The following is a 21,898-nucleotide window of genomic DNA, read 5'->3' as shown; positions in this document are numbered from 1 at the left end:
GAGCGAACTGTTCTCATTGAGTGTAACTCACACGCAGCGAGAATCCTGGAGTGAGGAATCTCAGAGGAATGATTTGAGGAAGCAGAGAGGTTTGTTAGTGGCTGCAGCTCAGAGAGGGAGATCAGGGGTGGAGGGAGGAAACAACACAACGTACATGTAATTGCTTTCTCCCCATACTGCCCTCCATCTTGTCCCTCAATGCCGATCAAGGCTCCATTATATATATATATATATATGTGGACCTGCAGGGCAACAGGCTCCATTAACTCACTACACACTTCAGGAAGGTCCCCAACAACTTATATGGAAACAAAGAGGATGATGGAGAACAGAAAATGTGGAAAAAGAGGAAACAGTGAAAATTGGAGAAGCATGAAAAATGTGCTGGCAGGGCCGAACATGAGGAAAAGCAAAAAAAAGGTAATTTGAAGTGTATGAGGGCAAAACGACCCCAGGGAGGAAGAGAGACGTATTATATAATAACTTTACCTCCAGCCTCACACTCCGGAGTGAAGGAGACGTCATCCAGGGCGATGTCCGTCCACATGTCTCCACCCACCTCCGCCTGAAAGGTCACTCTGAAAGGTGCCGTGTTGGACAGGAGGACGTGGGCGTATGTCCACTGGTCGCCATGGTTTCCAGTGGTCGCCCACATCAACAGACTGGTACCACTGGGTCCCACAGTGAAGACCTGGAGGTGCAGAGGGAACGTTAGGTCAGAATCTAATGGAATGGTTTCAGTCTGAAAGGAAACAGTAAACAAATATAGGTTGGTATTTTATACTATATGAATATATGTATATATTGTATAATACAGAGAACAATAGGTTTTGTGCGCTTCACATTTAATTGTCGCTACAGCCTCACAAACAATGTGAATCTTCATCAGTGGTATTTTCAGGGGATCTAGTTAAGTAAAGCATCATATTTCCCAATGAATTTAATCATTTAATATTAAAAATAAAAAGGAAATACTCATCTTTCAAAATGTCCTTGGGTACATACACTTAACTACATCCCATCACTCAACTTGTTTAAAAACAAACATTCTCCTCACATCAGTGTAAACACCTCATGAGAGTGTCAATTGAATCATTATGGCTCTAGTGTGTATTTATAGTCACAGAAGTGTTTAACAAATGCAAAAGACAAACAAATCTTTAGTTCTAGTCGGCATTGCCATTCCCTGACTTCTTTAACATCAATAATTTAAGTTTTTTATAGCACACATTCTTTCTAATTAGTAGTTTTTTTCTAACATTTGCTTATTTGTTGTTTTGAAATGAACCCAGCAGACAAAGACATCTAACAACGACAGGGAGTGATGGATTTCTTAATAAAAGTTGTAAGGCTGATGTGCTTTGATGGATTATTTCCTGACAGGGACACTTTCATTCCTTCCTGTGGGTATCAGGTGATTGACGGTGGGCCACGTGGAACACAGCGAGAGGCTGGAGACAAACAGGACACAACATTTCTGACAAAGACAAAATGGAGCCTTCAGGTTGACTGTGATGGATGGTCAGGCAGCGGATGACAAAACAAGACACACATGTTTGGAAGCTTGATGCCTGAAGAAAAAAAACAAAACCACTTTGAAGAGTTTATGGAAATGCAGCGGAGACGGGATCACCTTCAGCGTTCCCATCCTGTCTGAGCCGTGCATGAAGAACCAGAAGCGCAGGTGACACAGGCCGACGCTGCCCGGGAACGAGCGCCTCGTTGTCAGCTTGGCAATGTCCCCTTCCCTCTGAATGGCTGAGTTCACATACAGGAAGTTCCCTCCACCACCTTTGGAGATAAACACAGATGAAGACAATCTGTGTTACATGCAGAGAAAAAATTTAAATACCCACAGCTAGATCCTGCTCAACCAAGCGATTTCTGCTTTGCTGCTGGAAAAGAAATCCAATTACTTTCTTGTGCTGATTCCAATACACAATATTTTGACAGAAGAAAGCGTTTGTGCTGTTGTGAGACGCGGCAGCCAGAAGCCAGAAGCTCCACAGATCCTCAGTGCGGCTGGGGCTGGAGGATGAGACGGCATGTGAGCCGCGCCAGAACAAAGTGTGAGTTTTCCACATGAGTTAAAGGGGATTTGAGCACAATTCAGAGACAATTCAAACTGTGCTCGCACCCACAACACTGGATTTTCTTCCTCTGACTCAAAGTGAGAGATGAATAATCCAAATGAAAAAGGAAAAATACCCCAAAATATTCACATTGGAAAATATTGTTTTCCTGATAAGACTTATGCGTGATGTCTACAGGGCCATGTCTTGTCCTTTCTCAGCTCTCATTTTTTAGTGTGTATACTTTTTGCAAACAATTCAAAGTATAGAATATACACTGTAACAGAAAGAAACTATTGTGATATTCTGAGAAGCAGAAAACGAGATTGAGTTTTCATCAACGAATGATTAATTCAATTTTCTTTTCGATTGAGCCGTGAATCTAAAGCTTGTTAATAAACTGAGGCGACTCAAACCTCAGCGTAACTCGGTGTCTTTCGTTTCCCTCCTCTGTTTGAAGTGATGCAAACGGTTCACGGCTAAATGCCCCCCCCCCCCAAAATGCAAAACTGTAATTGCCTTTTTTTTCTCTACTATTTCAGTCCTCCTATATTTTATGTACCAGATGAGATTGAAAATTAAAACACAAGTATAACGAAAGTATCATTTTTCTACGCAAGTAGAAAAATGAAGGTTCACTTTGCCTTGTATGGATGAGGCCAATTATAATCTCTGTTCCAGTTATTTATACTCTGAGATTCATTTCAAATTAATCTGAATCAAAAGAAAATCACGTTTTGACGCAGCAGCAAGATAAACAACAAGTCCGTCGCTGCTCGGCTCAGAGCGACATTGATCAGGATGTATTATTAACTCTGCTGTCACGTACTTGTCAGAAGCTCGTTTTTTTACCAGCTGTCAATTTATAATTACAAAAACTCTCCTAGTTTCCTGAGAGCAGGAAACAAGGAGAATGTGTCGGATCAGAAAGTACACACGTGTTCCTTATAGAGAGCAGGGACAAACAACATGTTGTGTTATAATCAGAGTGCTTGAGTACACATGTAATCTCTGGGAGACAAGCAGAGAGAGGGTACTGACCTGGACTGTGGTCAGAGTGAGGTCCAGCTCCTGGCGTCTCAGTCTCGTGACCTATCCTCCAATCAAAGTTATCATCAGGGTCCTGAGAGAGCTGGCACTTCTCCTCCCACTGGGTTTCATCCATGTTGAAATTGCAGGCACCAGGTGAGCCAGCTATGTGGCCTGCTCGATGACGTACAGAGAGAGGGAGAGAGAGATGGAAGGAAATTGGGCGGCGTGTCGGTTAAAAGTTGTTTTTCTGCTCTGAAATCAAAAACAGTTCAGTTCCCGTGGGGAAGGAAATCGATTTCCCATTCCTCGCTCACCGCAGTCTATCTCGTCTGATTCGTCGGCACAGTCGGCCTTGTTGTCGCACACCAGGTGAGACTCGATGCAGCCGCCGCTGTGACACACAAAGTCTGTGAGCGCAGGACAGCTGACCGGCGCCACGGCCTCTAGGAGACAAACAGGGGAACAAAGAAAACCACGTCTGGAGAGGAAGCAATTACAGCTGGTGATTGTGTTTCTTCTCCTTCCATCCAGAGACAGGAGCCTGTGAAGCATTTACCGTTCAGATCGACTAAATCTTTGCAACAACGCACAACTGTGTCCAATTAAAAAACGCGGCCTGCTCGCTTTGCCAAAGGGCACGAGGAGCGGAGGAGACAAAAGGCCTGAGAGGGAAATCACAGCCTCTTTCCTCCGGCTCTGCCTCGGTGGTGCAGACAGGACGAAGAGAGATCAGGTGGATCAGAGGAAGTACACACACACACACTCACACAGCTCAATTATTTGCACGTGTGTGGATGCGTGTGTGTTCTCCTCTACTTCAAAAGACATTAAATGACGACTGAAATGAGGAACGAGCTGTTGGACTGCACTGCGGGAGGTTGTATCCATCAAGGGAAGAGCTGAAAACACATTTGGCACACATTTAAAAATTTGATGGAAGTTGTGTGTGAGTGCCAATTAGCTTTTTGGACAGACAGTTTGTCTACTTGTCAGTCCACTTCTGTCTGTGTAAGTGTGTTTATAAGTGTGTGTGTGTGTGTCGCAGGGAAGAGCCTCGGCAGAGCGGGGGGGAGGGGCCCACACGGTGTCCAGCCTCGTGCCAGGTCCCGTGTAATGTGGAACATCTGTCTCGTCCATAAACATCAAACGGCCACTGACAGCGACTGTCATCAGGCAGAAGGGACTCTCTCTCTCTCTCTCTCTCTCTCTCTCTCTCTCTCAAACTATCAGCCGGGACGATCGTGAAGTAATGTCACAGCATAATTACATCTTGCTTTTGAAGATACGTTGGAAATAAAGTTATATAAAAGAGGAACGGAGAGAAGCAAGAGAGAAGTTTAATTTAAAACCGATATAGACTGAGATCCACTAGTTTGGAGTTTTCTAAGCCACGTTTACAGCTTCGTTCAGTTTCCTTTAGTACTTTGTATAACCCTCGAATTTTTAAGTTACATCAAATTGCATTGCTTCAGAGAGCTACAAGGTTAAGGTCCATTTCCAATATGACACAAAATGAGTTTCTCTTAGTATCCGAGTCAAATCACAGCTACTTTTAAATGAAAGAGGCAATAAAAAAGCCTTGTGCTGAAGCCTTCACCCGCTGACTCTGATTACTTTGCAACCAATGAAATCTCTACCTTTGAAAAACCTTCCCCTCCACTGCTTCATTTGGGAACAATGAGATTTTGAGATACTTTTCATTAGAACACGTTTTAAACACCTAAATCAAAGATGAAAGTCGATAAAGAAACAGAACCAATAACTTTGACTTAAAAGACACAGCAAACAAAGCTGGAGGACTTTTATTATTTTCTCTGGTACACTGCCTTGAAGTGAACAATGAATACCTTGTTCTTCTGCTCTTTGAATTATATTACAATAATATATTTGAGTTGTTGTTCCTACACAAAGAACAAGATTAAATGAGAAAAAGAGCAGTAGCTAGATTTGAGTTTTTATAGGAATTAGTAGATTTGTCATTAGTATAGTTTCAGTTCAGGTAAATTCCAGGGATTGGTGCAGTTCAATCTTCATCGCTGCTTTATCTTTTAACATTGTTCTTTATATTTCTTTTTTATTTAATTTGTTGGAGAAAGTCAAGCGGTGTAACAAAGCAGTTGTGTATGTATCACCTACTTGGGGCACAGTCGATGAACTCCAGGTCGTCCAGGGCAGCTCCTCCGCTCACGTCCCTCGAGCGAATCCCCTCGAATATCACCTCAAAGTTCCTCAGCCTCCTCAGGGGCACCTCGGCTCGGAGCCACTCGTTCCCCTGGTGCCCCGTTTTGTTCCACACTTCCAACAAGTCGTTGTCTTTCTGTGGAGCAGAGCAGCAGTGACACCATCACACTGTGGGGATTTCACCCTGATTGCACCACTGTCACAGTGGATTTGAAGCTGCAGCAGAATCAAACAGAAACTTTGAGTTTCATTAGAGTGAAGAACTTTGAGTTTGAATGAGCTGGAATGAACTCCTGGACAGACGGCTGCTGCTGAGGAGTCATTAAAGTCTCATTAGCGGAACGCCACAGTAATAAGTTCCCTACCTTGAGAGCTGATGATCACACTGAGCACTGCTCTCCTTGAGTTATAGCAATGGATTTCTTTCCTGCCGCATCAGGTCAAATTTCTTGCCCAGTAACTACTTAGTAAATCTAATAACATCCCAGTTAACTGTGCTGCTGTTCCAGTAACAACCACACACCGAGCATAGTTTTCCATCTTCCCACAGTTTTGCCTAGTTTGTGCATTTTTTATGGTCTTTGAATTTGCATTTCAGTTCTCTGGACTTTAGATTTGGTTTAAAGAGTGGCACGGTAGACCAGTGGTTAGCACAGTTGACTCACAGCAGCGGTTCAAACCCCTCTTCAGCTGAGGGTCTTTTTGTGTGGAGTCAACTTGTTCTCCTTGTGTCTACGTTTGTTTTCTCCGGTTTTGTCTTGTTTGTCGTTCAATGGGTTCAAAGTTGGAGTTCTCTTGAGTTTCAGTTTCGTACACATTCCTGTGTTTTACCTTATTTCAGTTCAGATTGCCTTGTTCCTGCCAACCTGCCATGAAACACTCGCAATTCTTCAAACTCAATTACATTTCTTCACTGCTCCCATCTGCCTGCATTTGGGTTCTGCTTTATAAAAACCTCACAAGAAGTTACGATGGACTTGTTGGGTTATTTCTTTTCATGAAGAAAAGACGTAATATGGATCAGAGGAGCCTTATTGTGATTCCCTCTCTCTAAGTTACCTGTATTCGGCGGAAACACACACTTTTGATCCTGCCTGTCCTCACTGAGGTGATTGCAGAGATTGTTAAAATCCACTTTATCTGAAGGTCAATACGGTGAAAGCGCTGCCTAGTTAAACCACTGAGTGTTTAATGGAGGAAAGTATAGATTTTACTACCCATCCTGCAGATGGTCTGGACTTGAACACTGGCCTTTATCAGGGGCGGACATTTTGAAATGTCACACTAGATAAGCACTGGTAATAGTGCTGACGTTGACACACGCCACTGTTTCATTATTTACATGTGCCTCTCCCACTGTGACGTGTCAAAGTGTGTGCTGTGAAAAGCGTCCTCGTCCTCTGGTCTTTTTTTAAAGGCGACATAATGACAGCACTTCTATGACATTACATTCATAATTCAGTTTTAGGGCAGTGACATGAATTATTCTCCACATCATGAAACTCCTTGACCATCTCTCACAAGCACCCAACACCATCATTTATATCTAAAAGAGATGGTTTCATGATACAAATGTGTATGTTTCACATTATTGATCTGCCTGTCAAACCTCATCTTTTCCTTAGCTATTCCATATTATGCAATTATCGGAAAGAGGTGTCGAGGAGTTGTTTATTCCAAATTCCAAGCTCGTGACCGCAAATCGAAACAACAATTTGACAACTCGGGGAAAACAGAAATTCTGAGGATGCACAATAAGTAAGATATCAACCCTGCGGTACTTGAGGTTGCAGGGACCGACTCCGGTGAAGGAGAGCTACTTGAAAACCAGAGGACGAGCAATGTCACTTCCGACGCTGCAGTTTGAAAGCCTATTAACGTGCACCCTTGGGTGAGGCGTGCACAAGCTGTCTCCTCCACTTTAGGCCAATGGAGCCCCGGCTTGAAATAATCTTGTTACTGCTGGAGACGAGCATAGATTAACAGGCAGCGTTACAGCACGACTTATCCAGATTTATGTCACGGAGCAAAGGCTCGATCCATAAAAGCAAGCGACTGACAAGTGCATGATGGGAGAATGCACCGCTCATGCTTGATGTGTGTGTGGTCGTATCAGTCCAAACATTTGTTCCTTCAATTTGCGGCTTCCTGAACTCGCAGTCGGGGCAAACGAGACCACAAACTCAGTTTACTCAAAGTGAAAAGTGGATATGTATTTGCATAATTGAATTGTGCTACCCCTGTGGGGGACAGTCAAGAGGCCAAAACCAGAACAAAGAAAGTTGTAATCACAATAAAATGCATACTCTATTGAAAGTTTGAAAATCCCTAATGTCCCAGCCCATGCACTGAATGTTCCACTGAGCTGAAATCCAATTTGTATTCATAGCTTTTTCATTTTATGGAGCCGCTGGCAGCTGTTATTCAGTCGACTCACCTTCAACTCATTGTGCGACTGCTTGTTCCTACTCAGTTAAATAACGTTACAACTGTAAGGGCCACATCAGGATATTGTTCTCCAGACAGGACTGTGCTTCAAATCAAGTCTAAACGATTGGTCCTGTCCTGCTCCTGTTTGTCTTGGGTAGAACGACTTCTCTTTGGCTTGACGGGCAGATGCTTGACTCACCATAATGGCCCCAGTTGAACCCACTCCACCAAATATAACTGTATAAAAGGAGCTAATGGAAGGCTATACAGCTTCATGGTAAAGTAATTTATCTCAACCGCCAAAAGAATATTCTGATTTTAAAATACATCCGATAGCAAGTAATACAAACTGCCTCAGATCTAACATGAATAAACTGACAGAGGCAAATTACTGGATATGTGCATATATCAGTACGACTTGCATGCAGACGCATCCCATGCAACAGATCTGACTTCTGCACAGTTCCCCGTTCCCTCTGAGACTCTGTATTCTCATATGACTCTGCTGCTGAGGGCAGTTTTCAGAGTGATGAGTCTTCAGAGCAGTTCACAGACACAGTGATCTGAACAAACAGGTCTGTCGAAGGTGGGAAAGAAAAAACACAAGACCCCCTCAGACTGTAAGTGTCATTAACCACAAATCCCTCTGTTCTTCAATCACCCTCTCAACGTGGCTCGTATCATATTTGCTTGCAGAGGAGATCTTGTCGTGATGGTGAACATGTGTGTTTGTTTACGTCGCCGTTTTAACCCGAAGCAAACGCGGAGGTTATGAAAATTCAAGACTGTCGCACAGAGCAATAATCTGTAAGTGCTCATGTCTCTGATCCTTCTAGGTCAAACGCGCACTTAACATCGACTGTGTGTCATGTGAGACTATACAGGGACATGATGGGGGGGGGGGGACGCGATATTGTTTTTTCTGTGTCTCTCAGTCTCGGGCACTCTTCACTCAATGTCTGAAATCAAACGGGACGCCCTCTCCACTCGCCACCCGCCGGCTGTGTAACTGATTCCATTGCCTCATTTTCATGTGAAGAGCTGACCTTCTTCAAAAGGCCACGTTTTCCATTTTCCACTCATGTGTGAACACGCAAAATGGTCCAGAGGCATTCATCATCTCCCCCCTCTCAGACAGTCACATAATCAATCAGGCGGCCGGGCTCGGATATGCTGCAAATTGTTATTCAGTCTGCACCAGGCTTTGACGTGCAATCATTACAATAGCATTTGTACAATAATTAAATTCAAAACAACATCAATAAAAACATAATCCTCATGCACATGTGTCAGACTAAGTATATGAGCTACGTCTGAGTTCGTGCAAAGACAAAATCTTTAGAACACAGAGCTGGGAACATTCTATACATTTGTCTTTGTCACGATTGAAAAAGGAGAATAAAACTAACAGTGTAGTGCATTTATCAGTGAAGCCCAGAGGTTCTGATTTAAGATTTTAATTTACCCCCCGAAGAAGCCAACCCCTGCTAAAAGTAAAAATCATAGGCAAGACATTTTTTAATAATACTGCCGATAGACGCCAATGACAACATAACCTCATTGGTTGAGTTGAATAATAAATAATAAAGACTTAATAGTTGGGTTTTGATTCATGATCAAATAAAATCATGCACATTGTAGGCTTTAGTCAAACAAGACTGTTTTCAGCTTTAAAGTAGATATTAAGAACCATAGCGCACCCATTAAAGAAACTACAACCTGTGTTCACTGTAATAAAGATACACAATAAATGTACATGTGTAATGCAAAGTACAATACTGTGGTTCACTTAAGTATTTGGAGAACAATGCATTTTGCTTTGAGGATCTGTCAGACCTTTAATCCGTGATGGACCTTCTCTCCTGAAGCTGTAACAACATGGAGTCTGTTGCCTGCAGTCGAGCTTCAGTGTAATAACATGCAGATTCTTGCTCGACGGGGCGCGACAAGGTGTTTGAAAGCAAAAATGTATTAAGTTAAATTTACATAACTTGCTGATCTGTTTTGCAAACTGCACAAAACACACAAGGACACCCTAGTGGTCTTGCACGTGCTGCGCATACGTGAGAATGGGACGCGCATGCAGAAATCCTAATCCCTGAGAGTCGGCTGTGTATTAAATAGATGGAGGCAGAACGGCTAACGAGCAAGAAGCCTGCAGGACTGACACCAGTGTACACCGCTCTGCCACGGCATCTAACCCAGCCCTCTGTTGTGGCTGATCGCTGTATTCCCAGATAGTGGGGTGGGGGGGTAACCATGGTCCCCCTCACTCTCCTCTTCATCACTTCGCCCCTAACAGATGCCTTGTAGATCAAACTGTGGCAGAGAGATCGACAGCCACTCCACTCTCCTTCTTTTTTTTTTACCAGATTACTGAGTCAAGCAGACAGCTCAGCGATTATGAAGCGATTACTGTCGACATTGGGATGATTTATCATTATCAGTCAATATAATAGATGCTTCTGACCGAGTCCAGCCATGGTAACCTTGCTAGATGGATGGCTGCAGGTCTGCAAAGCTCTTTTCTAGAGTATACTGGTGTCAGTGGGATTCATCACTCTTCATCTTGCCCCTGTGCAAACAGTTACAACGCACATCTGAGTTTGAACACACTCCTGCAGACTGTTTACCTTGATCAGCACCCGGATGGTTCCCAATGCCTTGTGGGAAATGTAGTACCAGAAGGAGAGCCTACAAATGGCACTGGACTCTTTCCAAACACAACTTCGGATATGAGCTTTATCACCTTTGAGTCCCATCGGTGTAGCTTCCAGATAGACGAAATGACCTGGAGAGAGACAGACAGGAAGTGATGGAGGAGGATAGCAACAGCGAGGCAGAGAGGGATTGATATCTTCCTCTGTGTGGGCAGCTCCTGCAGCAAATGACAAATTATAGGGAGGTCGAGAGCACTGTGGCGGGGGGGGAGTGAGGGTCAGGGGTCACAGAGTAATCTCTGACACGTCTCCAAATGTCCACTGCCTTTTGACACAGGAACCAGTGAGCAGGGTTTTCAGTCCAGATGAGCTCGTAAAGTGAGGAGAAGGGTCAGGACGACGGCTGACTGCAAACCCAAAGGGAGCAGGTCTGCACTGTTGTTGGTTTCATTCTGCAGATTTGTTGCTATTTAAAATGAATCAATAAAGAAAAATGTAATAGTCAATCATGTTTTACAATTACAACTAAAACGACTTTATAAACAACAAAGCCTTCAGATGAACAAAGAAATAAAAACCCTGCTTATAATCATATTTATGGGGGCCATTTTTCAACAGCAGCCGTTAATGTATTTACATTAATATTCATATACATTCATTATTATGGCTTGCCTGTAATGTGTTTGGATTTAATCTATTAGATTTAATGCCAAATTAACATTTCCTGTTTCTAATCGGAGGAACAGCACTGACTAAAACTCAGAGTGGCTTTTATTGTCACCAGCGTGTTAGGAGTCTCAAATCCACCTAACACCAATCCAAATGTCATTGGACTGTGGGAGGAAGTGGGAGTAGCTGGAAGAAACCCACAGACACAGGGACAACATCCAATCTCCACACAGGTTTAGTATATATGTCTTTGATTGGCTGATCTTAAAACAGACAAACTAATTGATCGTCTGTTGTGATCTGACAAAGTAGCTCTCAACGTGTGTTTGTCCGAAGCATTAAATAATTCTTAATACTACAATGGCAATCGTAGAATGATAATTTCAAGACAATAAGAGGAAGCACTTCCATAGCAGCTGTTTGCATGTGCTTTTTAGCATGCACATTGTAAAACAGTTACTGCCCTAACTACCCTGCATCAATCACTAGAAGGCTCACCTGCTGCACACTTGCATGCTGAGAAGTAGCTCATTGATTTTGTCCCTGAAGTGGCTGAAACAATGCATGAATTAAACATGGTGGAGAGCTACCACAGCGGGATTTCTAAAGTCAGCTCAGTTTCATTTAGTCTGAATACGCAAAAAAAACACACAAAAGGGAAAGTGCACTTCTTCAGATATATAATGGGGATTCAAGCAGGACGATGAGTCAGTAAGCAGCTTCCTTTTGATTGGGATTATATTTAATTACTTGATAGTTTAAGGTACAATCGCGAACACATACCGTTCTCATCCGTCAGTGTGTGGTCGTACGGGGGCCGTATGCCCTGGACCGATCCCTTGCCGAGCGTCCAATCCACATTATCGGCCAGGGAGCTCTTCCATCCACAGCGGCCATTCTCAAAGGAGCAGGAAGTCCCACAATCCTTCTCATCTGTGCCGTCACCACAGTCGTCCGTGAAATCACAGCTCTGCCCCGATTGAAAACAGCGGCCGTTGTCGCACAGCAAGAAGCCGGAGGGACAGGAGCCTGGACAGAAAGACACACGCATGGAATATATTTAAGACCAACCTGTTATGGACATGATTGATGTTGAAGACACAATTTGAAATCTGTTAAATGTGGAGCCTTTGTTTAATTTGCACCATAACCAAAGTCTTACAACAAGAACCTTCCTGTCGATTTACACTTTTGTTCTATGTACACGTGTCAAATAACCTCCCCAGTTGCAGCATCATATTCACATATAAGTCATGAAAGTGGCATGGATCTGATGAAGCACACAAGCCTACATCCTATAATGTAAACCTTTTCATAAAATCTCTTTCTCATATCGTTAACACTATTTTCTCCCCGTAAAACAACTCCTGTGTGCTCCAGATTAAACAGGAGAACACTAGGGCTCTGTATGAACTTCAGAGCAACAGAAGTTGACTCAGGAGTGAGCATAGTCCATCTCCATGTAGCATCAGGGTCTCTTTAAGAGGCTTAGGAGGACAAAAGAGCATTGGGCTCTGAGCCCAAATCAGTGTATCATCGGGTCCTGGTGCTGGAATCTGCTTAGGTTGGTGCCAAGCATTCCAGCAGGGCCAGTGCCCGGCTTTGAGAAGCGTTCGAGAGGTACATGAGGCGTGATGAAGAGGGGTGGTCCCTGTAATTAAAGCAGAGAGAGGGCCATAAGTCCCTCCTGATCCTTTGTTCCTCTTCAGATGCACAGGACCAGAAGCAATGTGCCCCAACAAAGACACAGAGAAAAGCCAGGAAGCCACAGCTCCCGACCGCGAAGCCCCGTCGCCTCACCGCCGACTGAGGAGATCGGCTGAAGCTGCAGGTGGATCCAAGAAGAAGGGAAGTGAACGTTTGAAGATGATACTACTTCACCTCTCTCAGAACAGGTCTCATTGCGTATGCAGCTCTTCACCTGCGACTATGTGAACTTAGACTTGTTTGAAGTGTATATCTTATTATGTGGATAAATGAATGGCTTACATTCCAGTGAGCAGTGTGACCTTCTCACCTCCCCCCATATGACATAGTATGTGGGTCAGTCACCCTGAGTGTCACACTGCCCTCTGGTGATCAACTCACATTAAACTACTAAACTAAGTCATTCAACTTTTACATATAAAGATGCAGGGCTCTCTTTTTCCATATAGTGTCTGCAATGTAATCCTAAACCCTGAGTACATATTATATCTGGCTTACACTCGTTTTCTTTTATCAATTCATAAATGAAACTGTATCTTCATTCATTTCCTGCCATGCATGCTGAATTCAGAGCCTCCATATTCTTTTATTTGCCCGTGGAGTTAGTGTAGATGAACAGAGGAATCTGCATATACCACGCCATGGGCATAAAACACATTTATACATGCTGAGCTTGCAAAATCACTAAGTGTGAACTGGCTCTCAGCTCCACACTGTAATGCAAAGTGGAGAAACAGTGGAGGGAGATGCCCCAGGGCAGCTTCATTGTATAATTACAGTTCCTGCTGTCTTTAGTCTGATAAGTATTACTGCACTGTACTGCACTGTACTGTACTACACTGCACTGTACTACACTGTACTGCACTGTACTGCACTGTACTGCACACCTTCTGATGCTAAAACAAATCAATGAAAGCTGATTTCCACATCATCCATGACTCTTCATCCCCTCAGACTCACAGCTCTGGCCACTACGCAGAATATATACACTAGAGTAGCCGTGATCTCTAGGGACCAGTTCAGATATATGGGAGGAAGAGGCACAGCAACACTAACAGGATTAGTGGCCTACACAGACTACAGAGCAAGAAACAGCCGACATCACAGAGGCAGACATCAGGCAGGAGAGTCAGGTAGGAAAAGCAGAACAGCACTAGGACTTTAAAAGATCTGCTACATGGCTGAATTCATGAGTATTACCCCCAAAACGTGGGGGTGAAGTAAAGATTTTCAAATTCACATTCAACTCTAACATCAACAGGAACTCCAGTGGCCACCAGGCAACCGATGAGCGGGAGAGTAAACCCAATTAACATCGCTAACATGGAGGCATCATTAACATGCAGACCTGCCTTCAGATCTCAGCAAGACCGCCCAACTGCAACGCTCTCTGGAGACCCATTAATACTGCCGCTCTCCAGGAGGGAAGCTCACCTCCACAGAAAGCATGAATACAGACAAATGCAGGGACAGAGTGAGTCAGTGAACCAAGTTGAGGCGAAGAAACGTCTGAGAGGAAAATTAAAACACATCACACTGATGCTTAAGATCAGCTCGTCCGGCTCTAAACGACAGGGAGACTCCTGAAGGAGACACACAGCTTCCCGTCCCTCTCAGCTCAGGAACTCTGTGTTTGCTCCAGCATCCGATACAAGAGGAAGTCAATGCTTTTAATAGGGCAGTAATATCTGCAATGACACTGATAATAAATCAGACGATGTTGTTTTAATTCACCTCGTAAAAGAATGTGAGCGGTGCAGAGAAATGTGTAATAGTTGAATAATTCAAGTCTGAGATGCAGACAATGGTTTTTCAAAGCACCTTTCTTTCTCATGTCAGTGAAATCCTGGTTGTAACTGGATACTGCTCAGAAGTGAGTTTTGCCAAATATATATATTTTTCATATATTTTCACCTTTAACAAAACACAAATCCTTCAGAGAAAACTAAGGAATTTCAGAGTAAATCATTCAAGACTGTTTTATAGTTTAAAGATGTGAGATGTTCCCAAAGTCCTTTGTGATTACATATGTTGAGATTTATTTTTCATTTGCATCATAAAAATTTAATTAGATGGCCATATTTCAAATTAATAGGAGCAGTAAGAAAATCCTCTAATTACCAATATGAGTGTAATGTCTCAGTGAAAATCATCCAGAATGTATTGATCAACTACGACCAAATAACTTAACAGCGTTTATAAATCATAAATTCATAGATTTGGCACTTTGGGCTCTAAAGTCATGTTCATTTAACACCCTTAACAATTTGTAAAGCTTTGTGTGAAATTGGTTCTAAAGCAAAACAGATGGTTATTTAATAAAAGAAAGAGGGAGACTGCAGCCCAGGCACTCTCCTTGTCACAATCGAATTAAAAAGCCGTTATTTCCTGGCAAGCTAATCTGATCCAGCTCCGCTCAGGTCTTCACTTAAGTCTTTAACAGAAAAAAACTGACTTGTCATTATCACTCCTGTTCAAAGGAGCCATTTTATCACAATTCTTGTTTGGCAAAGGCAAAGTGCCCTAAAGTCCATGTCTCACTGAACTGCCGCTGTGAAAGTTTGCAGTGGAGCCGTTAAAGGTCACTGATGTTATTCAGCAGCAGCGCCCACGTACTTTAGCTTCTCGTCGGGCTTTACAGGCCGATGATATTGTACAAATGGTTTCTGACCCTGTCAAAGCTCCAGGAGAAAACAAGGAGAAACTGCTGTGAAAAGAAATCGAAGAAAAATTGGGAGAGGAAAAAAGAAAGAAATGTTTGCTCTCCTACTTGGAGGAATTGGGACGTATCACAAAGTGGACCAATTAACAGTTTGACCTGAAGACACTAGGATTAAAGCAAATCCATTTCGGGTAATGTGTGGATAGTTAGAGGAGCGCAAATGAATCGCGGTAAACGAAAACCCCCAAATCAGCTTGAACTAAACGCAGGAGTTGAGTTTATACCTGCAGGAGGCGCAGGAGTGTTGTCCTCCAATCCGTCCGAGGAGGTGAGCAGACACCCCGGAGAGAAAGTGATGTCATCCAGGCAGATGTCGCCCTTCCATCTCCGGCCCACTTTGCCCTCGAACACGACCTGGAAGTCTTTAGTGTGACTCAGCAGGATCTCCTTCATCTGCCAGTAGTTGCCCTGGTCTCCTGTCAGGTTGAGCAGAGGATGAAGCTCTCCTTCGCTCTTCCTGGACAGGCTGAGGGTCCCGATGCCTTCCCCCGACATGTGGACGTAGAAACGCATCTGGGCAAAGCACACAAAATGAGAAGTACCTGAAAAAAATACTGCCTTAACGGAGAATACCCAGATTAATCGGCTCTGTGTTAATCGTGTGACTTGATTGATGCACTGTTCTCCTCTGCCCTTGACTTTGCTCAGATTGGAGAACTGTTCATGTCTGGCAGCGTTATCGCTTTTAGGTTTCCTCTTCAAATAGAAGCGTGTTCATGAGCTACAACACCCAGACGACCCCCTTCATCTCAGCCTGGAGGCAGACAGTCCTTCTCTTCTCCTCCCCCCCCCCACCCCTCAGATCTTCCTCCACTTTAATTGGAGCCTTTTTTCCGACTGCATGAATGATTGACAGGTCCGGAGTGGGATTAGACAGATATGAGGCGCAGAGCAAAGCGGGCAGTCAATCAAGAGATCTGTCCCAGTGGAGCATCAGGCTGACAGGCATGGAGGACACACACGGGCACGCGCACACAGACACACACACACTAAATTAGCCATAAGTGACATGTGAAAATTCCTTCTAGTACAACACACAGGTTCACACCCTTAAAATACGTGTTTTTGCACAAGTAACTACTTGTATGGATAAACATTCCAACATGAATGTGTCTTTTAAAAGACCTACCTGACTTCTAGTGGGTTTAATTTACTGCCTGTGTTGAAAACACCCCTGTGAACATTTGCTGATGATTTACAACCTTGCTCAGAAGTCAAATAGTGTTTGAACACTGAATCTCGATGCACTGGTTGAATCGTTTCACTTCCCAATCTCTAATTCATGTCTACCCCTGCCTTCTGCCCTTTGACATTGATCTCACCTTGCACTCTGAGCTCCTGCGGCTGAGCAGAGGTCCTGATATACGGGCGACATCTCCCACTGAGAGGAAGGAGCTATCGAGGTAGAGGTAGTGTCCCGAGGGGTCCCTCATGGTGTGGTCGCTGGACGGCCCGGTGCCAATCGTCGGAGTTCTGCCCGCTTTGATGAGCCAATCAAAGTCATCCTGTCGGCACTGGCGCCAGGAGCAGAGGTCAAACTCAAAACTGCAGCGTCCACTGAAGCCCTCTACACAACACAGCGATGAGAAAAATAATCAATTCAGGCCTGTCTAGTTATCTGGAACTGTCAGTCTGCCATTGGCGGAGGCCTCACTGCAGATGTAGGGGTCCTCGTCAGAGCTGTCTCCGCAATGGTTGATGAAGTCACACAGGTTGTCCTGAGGGATGCAGAAGCCGTTGGCACAGGCGTACTGCTCCGGTGCACATGGTTCATCTGGAGGAAGCGGAGGGGAGCAGTTCAGGAAGCCGACATCGTCTATCACCACGTCCCCCATGTAGCTGATCCCCCGCTGGGCCCTGAACACCACCTGGCAAAGGAGGGGAAACCTACGTTTAACTCCTGTCAGTCACGTAAACATAATAAAACAATTTTAGATTCCAGATCCGAGGATTAATGCGGTCATACAACGACCTGGAAATACCTCGGCAGACCGACATCGCGAGGAGATCGCAAATCTGACTACTGTCACACACAAGTTAAGACTCATTAGACTGAATTAGACTCAATCAATTCATCATTGATCATCAGGTCTGCCTGTCCAATTCAGCCTGGCGTGATTGAAATGAAGCCAATTACACTGAAATACACAGCCGTCTAAGAGCCTGCCCTTGGTATACGTATTGTGACAAAGACGATTTTCACATTATATACAAGGTCCAGCACTATAATGTGTTAATCTCTGTATGTTGGGATGAAATAAATACGCTGCAAAAGGTCCAACAGATGAGTAATGAGGCCATCCATGAGGTAAAGAGGGTCTAATCAAGGTCTGCTACTGTCCGATGGAGAGATATTATTTCCCAGCCTCCATAATGAGTATCTGATGTAAATCAAGCCGCCCCTTCCTTTTTTAATTTAACACTCATATATTTCTGAATTCCATGACCCACCATCATAATTCCTTATTGTGTAAATGTTGGTCAGACTTCTCTGGAATTATTCACTTCGGCACCTTATGCCGTCGAATGAACTCATACTGAACACAACAAAGTGTGGATGATAAAGATATTTCATACAATATCACTGATTGAGGAAATCATAGTGTGAACGAGATCATCAAACCTTCTGTGATTAATTCAAGGCAACACAAAGGATGTACTGACCTGAAAGTTGTTGGATGAGCCCAAAAAGACTTCTCCTCGTCTCCATCTGTTGTTGTGGTTACCCGTCTGAGACCAGACCTCATGACTGACGTTTCCGTATTTCAGCAGCACCTGCAGATATTGTGAGAACAATAGAAATGAATATGTACACGTCTGCAATTCAATTCTGTGCGTGATGCTAGACACCCGAACCGAATGCCCTGCTCACCTGCAGTGACCCCACGGTGAAGCCGCTCATGTGGTACCAGAAGACGAGGGTGCAGTAAGGCCCGGTGGAGGAGATGACGGGGGTCAGAAGGTCAGTGGTTTGGCCGTAGCCGCCGTTTGAACTGTCTGCATACATGTACCAGCCATCGGGGGTGCCTCTGTCACAGGGACGACAGGAGATAGAGGACGATGTTGTGATCATGTCCTCAAACTGTGAGAGCGGCAGGGGATTTTAGATTCAGATTGCAGTGTGTTGTACAGCTTTGTCAAAACACGTCAGTTTGATTGGTTTTTAAATGTATATTGTATATTGTATCAAAACTCTTTTTTAGTTCTCTTTATTACAGGATTGAGGAAGGAGGAGTTGCAGCCAGGTTATGAAAGAAGATAGTCTGCAATTCTGGCTGGGGGGGGGGGGGGGGGGGGGGAAACGCAGTGGTCAAAGTGCAGCACCAGCATAAAGATAAAGGCCTCACTCTCTCTGAGCCTCACAGTCCAATCTTTGGAAAATGTCTTTGCTTTTAGTGAAATTAAAAAAGAGATAATGCCCAAAAAAAGAAATTGCAAGTGTCTAATTATTGTGAGTTTTCTTCTTTCTACTCTTTCTCTTCGGCTGTTATTCAGCTTCTTTGTTTGTGATCAATTTAGGGAAAGAGGAATACGTGCTATGTTTTAAGATTACCACCCACTCCTCTGGACTGTGTATGCTTCTTTCTTTATTTTCTTTCTTACTGCCTACCTACTGATCACATGAAGATATTCAGTTTACTTGCATACATTTCTCATTTTCTGAGAAGCTGGAACCTGCAAATATTTGTACATTTTGCGTGAAAAGGGAAAGAACAATGCAATTTTATTTTCTCTCAATCAGCCACTTGATTAATTGCCCCCTTGACTCCATGGGTAACACCATCATCAGTTTTGTTGGTGCTCACAGGGTGTGGTCGATGACGGGACGATCGTACTGCTCTCCATCATGAATGCTCTCCCCTTGATCAGGTGACCAGCGAAATTCATGGACTGGGACCAGGGGGAAGTCGCCAATCGTCCAACCACACGTGGCACCTCCTTCAAAATCGCACAGTTCCTTCACTGGAGCAAGATAGAGATAAATCAGTGGATCAGACCAAATCCCACTGAACCATTATGGTTTGAAAGAACAGAAAATAGACATTTTACCACAGTTGAATTCATCAGAGCCGTCGGAGCAGTCGGGTCTGAAGTCACACTCTTTGCTCTGGGGAACACACTCCCCATAAGCCCCGCACACAAACTCTCCATCGGGGCAGCTGTGGGGCTGGACTGTGGGGGCCGGAGTGGTCACTACAGGGGTCGTGTTATTCTGCATGGGGAGCTCTCCTAAAACACAAATCAACAGTGGAGGTGGAAACACAATCAGTGGTGTCAAATTGTCCTGAAGTCCAAATCTTGTTTATTCTTCCTTCTCCTGTTTACCTTCATACGGGACACAGTCCAGGAAGGAAAGGTCATCGATGGCAATGTCTCCAGTGAAATCATCTCCAACTGTACCTTCAATCAGAATCTGACAACAGGGAAAGTGAAAAGAAATTTAAACTTCAAACTGATCGGTCTCTAAACATCTATAGAGCCTCTGTCATTTCACTAGATTAAACTGTGATCTTCTATTTGGATTCCAGGGATAAAATATTAAGCCAACTAACAAATTTTATAATACTATTTTTTTTACAGCATCATTAAGTTTGATATCAAGGTTTCTCAAAAAGCCACAATACACACTTATATCCTCCTCACAAAGTCCCCTGGGTGTCTGAATGGATTTTCTATCCATTACATTAATCACATTGCCTTGAAAATATCATAAAATATTCGTGCTCGCTGCTTTGCCAGTAAGCATCGGCACGGTTCCTGAATTTTAAGTTTGATAACAGCTTTCCAAAGCAACAAATCCTTGACTAAAAGGCTATTGCATCAGATGAGTTGTGTCAGCAGTCGTTTGGCTTGTTTGCTGTGCGTCATTGCCAAGGAAAACGTTATCTGGAGATATTGAACGAATAAAGTTTGATATTAGCTTCCAAGAAAAATCCTTCAAAGTGGTGTAGGATGTTGTTTCCTGCTGATATGCTACTGCAGAGAAGTGTGCTGCACATGTCGACTGCGGAGTGAAGCAGATCTAACGTTTTTGCAAACAGGGTTTTGAATACTGTGCCATTAATCACCCACAACCGTCTTGGAGAGAATTGAATTAACTTTAATGCTTTGCAGCTTATTGTTGCCTTTTGATTCTTCAGTTGCTCTGAACATGCTTAGTTGTGGTTCCATTAAATCTCAGTGCAAATTCAAAGGGATAAGGTCGGTGCAACTGACGATCTTGATGCTAAATCATCCTAACGGATCAGCCTGAGACTGAATTTAATTCAACTCCTTCACCATTAGCACTTCTGCACTCATTTATTTTTGTCTTCAAAGCCACAACAGAGGAAAAGTCTTTAACGGCTTGTCAAGCCACACTCACTTATGAGTGATGACAGAACATATATCTCCAGGCATCGGTTTTGAGCAGCGAAGCTATTAAACAGAGCTTCATTACACATTGCTGGAGTAAAATACAGATTCTTATTATTGTTGCGTGCCAGGAAACTTTGTTTACCTGAATCTCATGTCTCCACGTCTGTCTATATTCAAGGTGACTCGATGGAAATCCTTCATATGACTACAAATACTATTGTAGTGTCAAAAGTAAAGATTACATCCTTTTGCCTCCATTACATTCCATTGTGTTTCAAAATCAACTGCAAAATTAAGATTCTAGTAGTTGCAAAGCATGGTCAGCTTTTAAAATAGGACTGGATGATGGTCAGTACAAAAAACTAATATCAGAATCATATTAACGGGTACATGAAAAAATAGATTTATCTATCCATGTCAATGTTTGAGCAAGACCTGGATAAGACTCAGAACAGAGCACAATGTGGAAGTATATAAAATTGATCTGTTAAAACCTAAACACACACTAAAAAGATAACCTTTCCTCTTTTGCATCAGTTCCTGGAGCATTAAATTCATCCTGGGATTAGTTACCTGGAAAGGCCGAGCACTGCTGAGGTAGAGAGTCTTCCTGTGCCACAGGTTTCCTTGGTCTCCATATCGTACCCACAGCATGTGACCTCGGCCTGTGGAGCTGGTCCTCATGTACACCCCCAGGCAGAACACGTGGGACCCATACATGTGGTAGTGAAAACGGAAAACGCAGTGGTGGCGGGACTTGGATGGGTCCTCGTCCCGCTGGAGGGTGGGTTGGAAGACCCGACTCAGCAGCACCGCCGTGTCCTTGAACTCCTGGGGGACGGAGGACTCGATGAAGAGGTAGTGGCCCTGGCTGATGCCCAGCGTGTGGTCCTTCCAGGGCCCCGTGTTGAAGGACGGCGTGGGGCCTTGGATGTGAGTCCAGTCGAACACATCTCCCCCACTCTGCTCCTGCTGCCAGCTGCACAGGCCGTGCTCAAAGTTACACTGGAGCTCTGGAGCTGGGAGACGTGACAGAAAAGGAATTAAACTAGAATCAGACAAGTGTG

The 21,898-nt window shown here is 43.8% G+C and overlaps 1 protein-coding gene across 2 annotated transcripts in view; it reads right to left on the bottom strand.

The window, feature by feature from the left end:
* malrd1 (MAM and LDL receptor class A domain containing 1) overlaps positions 1-21,898 on the bottom strand; it is a 37,906-nt gene that overhangs the window by 7,064 nt on the left and 8,944 nt on the right. For both annotated transcript variants that reach the window (XM_062380072.1, XM_062380071.1), the window contains 16 exons: positions 21,405-21,850; positions 19,800-19,887; positions 19,524-19,703; positions 19,280-19,436; positions 18,346-18,502; positions 18,138-18,248; positions 17,128-17,341; positions 16,796-17,040; positions 15,698-15,986; positions 11,828-12,073; positions 10,349-10,506; positions 5,241-5,421; positions 3,419-3,547; positions 3,114-3,275; positions 1,634-1,791; positions 490-691 (listed from right to left, as the gene is read on the bottom strand). In XM_062380072.1, coding sequence (XP_062236056.1) covers positions 490-691; positions 1,634-1,791; positions 3,114-3,275; positions 3,419-3,547; positions 5,241-5,421; positions 10,349-10,506; positions 11,828-12,073; positions 15,698-15,986; positions 16,796-17,040; positions 17,128-17,341; positions 18,138-18,248; positions 18,346-18,502; positions 19,280-19,436; positions 19,524-19,703; positions 19,800-19,887; positions 21,405-21,850 — 3,123 coding nt within the window. The remainder of the gene's footprint in view (positions 1-489; positions 692-1,633; positions 1,792-3,113; positions 3,276-3,418; positions 3,548-5,240; positions 5,422-10,348; positions 10,507-11,827; positions 12,074-15,697; positions 15,987-16,795; positions 17,041-17,127; positions 17,342-18,137; positions 18,249-18,345; positions 18,503-19,279; positions 19,437-19,523; positions 19,704-19,799; positions 19,888-21,404; positions 21,851-21,898) is intronic.

This window comes from Platichthys flesus, chromosome 21 (assembly GCF_949316205.1).
Source record: "Platichthys flesus chromosome 21, fPlaFle2.1, whole genome shotgun sequence".
Classification (NCBI taxonomy): domain Eukaryota; kingdom Metazoa; phylum Chordata; class Actinopteri; order Pleuronectiformes; family Pleuronectidae; genus Platichthys; species Platichthys flesus.
The sequence above is the reverse complement of the archived record's forward strand: the minus strand, read 5'-3'. Positions and strand labels throughout refer to the sequence as shown.